The sequence below is a fragment of the Austrofundulus limnaeus genome, unplaced genomic scaffold (genome assembly GCF_001266775.1).
Source record: "Austrofundulus limnaeus strain Quisiro unplaced genomic scaffold, Austrofundulus_limnaeus-1.0 Scaffold1942, whole genome shotgun sequence".
In the NCBI taxonomy this organism is placed as follows: Eukaryota; Metazoa; Chordata; class Actinopteri; order Cyprinodontiformes; family Rivulidae; genus Austrofundulus; species Austrofundulus limnaeus.
The window spans coordinates 1-2181 of record NW_013954344.1 but is presented as its reverse complement, the minus strand read 5'-3'; the positions used below and the strand labels follow the sequence as shown (position 1 = coordinate 2181).

At 42.0% G+C, this 2181-nt stretch overlaps 1 protein-coding gene across 1 annotated transcript in view; it reads left to right on the top strand.

Moving 5' to 3' along the window:
• Positions 1-1845, top strand: part of LOC106536707 (nesprin-2) — a gene marked incomplete at its 3' end in the record, with an annotated part of 3305 nt that extends 1460 nt beyond the window's left edge. Inside the window, 3 exon segments of the mRNA XM_014034026.1 lie at positions 1340-1468; positions 1535-1726; positions 1799-1845. Coding sequence (XP_013889480.1) covers positions 1340-1468; positions 1535-1726; positions 1799-1845 — 368 coding nt within the window.
• Between the last annotated feature and the right edge of the window lie 336 nt (positions 1846-2181).

Sequence of the window (2181 nt, the reverse complement as noted above, 5' to 3'; positions counted from 1 at the left end):
CCTCACCTAACATTAACCTAACTTAACCTAAACTAATCTAAACTAATCTAACCTAACCTAATCTAATCTAACCTAACCTCACCTAACATTAACCTAACTTAACCTAAACTAATCTAAACTAATCTAACCTAACCTAATCTAATCTAACCTAACCTCACCTAACATTAACCTAACTTAACCTAAACTAATCTAAACTAATCTAACCTAACCTAATCTAATCTAACCTAACCTCACCTAACATTAACCTAACCTAACATTAACTTAACCTAACCTAATCTAACATTAACCTAACCTCACCTAACCTAACATTAACCTAACCTAATCTAAACTAATCTAAACTAATCTAATCTAACCTAACCTAATCTAATCTAACCTAATCTAATCTAAGCTAATCCAACCTAACCTAACCTAACCTCACCTAATCTAACCTAACCTAACATTAACCTAACCTAACCTAATCTAATCTAATCTAATCTCACCTAATCTAACATTAACCTAATCTAACATTAACCTAATCTAATCTAATCTAATCTAACCTAACCTCACCTAACCTAATCTAATCTAACCTAACATTAACCTAAGCTAATCTGAACCAATCTAATCTAACCTAATCCAATCTGACCTAACCTAACCTAACATTAACCTAACCTAATCTAAACTAATCTAACCTAACCTAACATTAACCTAATCTAACCTAACCTAACCTAACATTAACCTAACCTAACATTAACCTAACCTAACATTAACCTAATCTAACCTAACCTAATCTAATCTAATCTAATCTAACCTAAACTAACTCCAGACAAAGCTGCCACCAAATGTACAGTTTTAAATCAGCTGCATGTCCTCTGTCCCACAGAGAGACGAGGGGGACGTCGTCCTTCTTCTGCCGCCTCCTGCGTGTGGTCCTYCCCCTGCAGCTCCTCCTTCTCCTCCTGCTGCTGCTGCTGCTCCACTGCCTGATCCCCCTGTCGGACAGAGACCCCAGCTGCAGCGTGGCCAACAACTTCGCCCACTCCTTCTACCCCANGTGGGGTGCGGTCTGTGTAGCGTGGGGTGCGGTCTACGTACTGTGGGGTGCGGTCTGTGTACTGTAAGTCCTGACTACTTGTAGAGTGACTCTAGTCTGTGACTTTGTGTTTTCCTTGACCTTGAGTTGTTTTGAACTCTCCCACTTACCAACAGGGAATTCCCACATATAATGAAGTTGCATATGGGAGATGTAGTTGGCTGTAAAGCAGCTTATTTTGAGATTAATCCAGGATTATTGTAGTAAATCTGCTCTGCAGTGCACAACAAACAGATTAAATGAGTTTGAACTCTAAATGTTTCCTGGCAGGAGTTTCATCAGAGCCTGGACTCTCTGCTGCTGTGGTTGGCTCACACAGAGAGCTGGTGTCATGCTGTGGACGTCAAACACCTGCAGACGAGCGATGAGGCGCTGCGTCTCCACGACAACACGCTGATGGTAAGCAGCCGTCACACTCGTCACCGTTAACCAGAGCACAGTGTCAGTGAAGTGTTGGTGCTGCAGGCGCTGCAGGAGGAGCTGAGGGGCCAGCAGAGTCAGCACACCTCCCTGTGGACTCTGTGGTCACTGCTGCGACCCCGAGACACTGCTGAGGACCAGCAGGACGTCCAGGAGAAGCTCCATGTGACGAGCAACAAGCTGAAGCAGCTCAGGAAGAGGGTGGAGCAGGACCACCACAACCTGCAGCAGAGACTGGTAACTTCAGAACCTGGACCCTCACTGCAGCTTTCATAAAGTGTCAGGAAGATAATTATTGTCTTTATCCAGGAGTCTGAGGCAGCCAACAGCTCCCTGACAGGACCCTGCTCTGCAAGGTAGAAACACTTCCTGTTTTACACAAACACACTTCCTGTTTGATCAGAACCAAAAAACACTGGAGAGATGTTTCCTTTAATATTCATAATGGTCAGGTTAGTTTAAACCTAACCTAACCTAACATTAACCTAAGCTAACATTAACCTAAGCTAACATTAACCTAAGCTAACATTAACCTAACCTAACCTAATCTAACATTAACCTAACTTAACATTAACCTAATCTAATCTAACCTAACCTCACCTAACATTAACCTAACTTAACCTAAACTAATCTAAACTAATCTAACCTAACCTAATCTAATCTAACCTAACCTCACCTAACATTAACCTAAC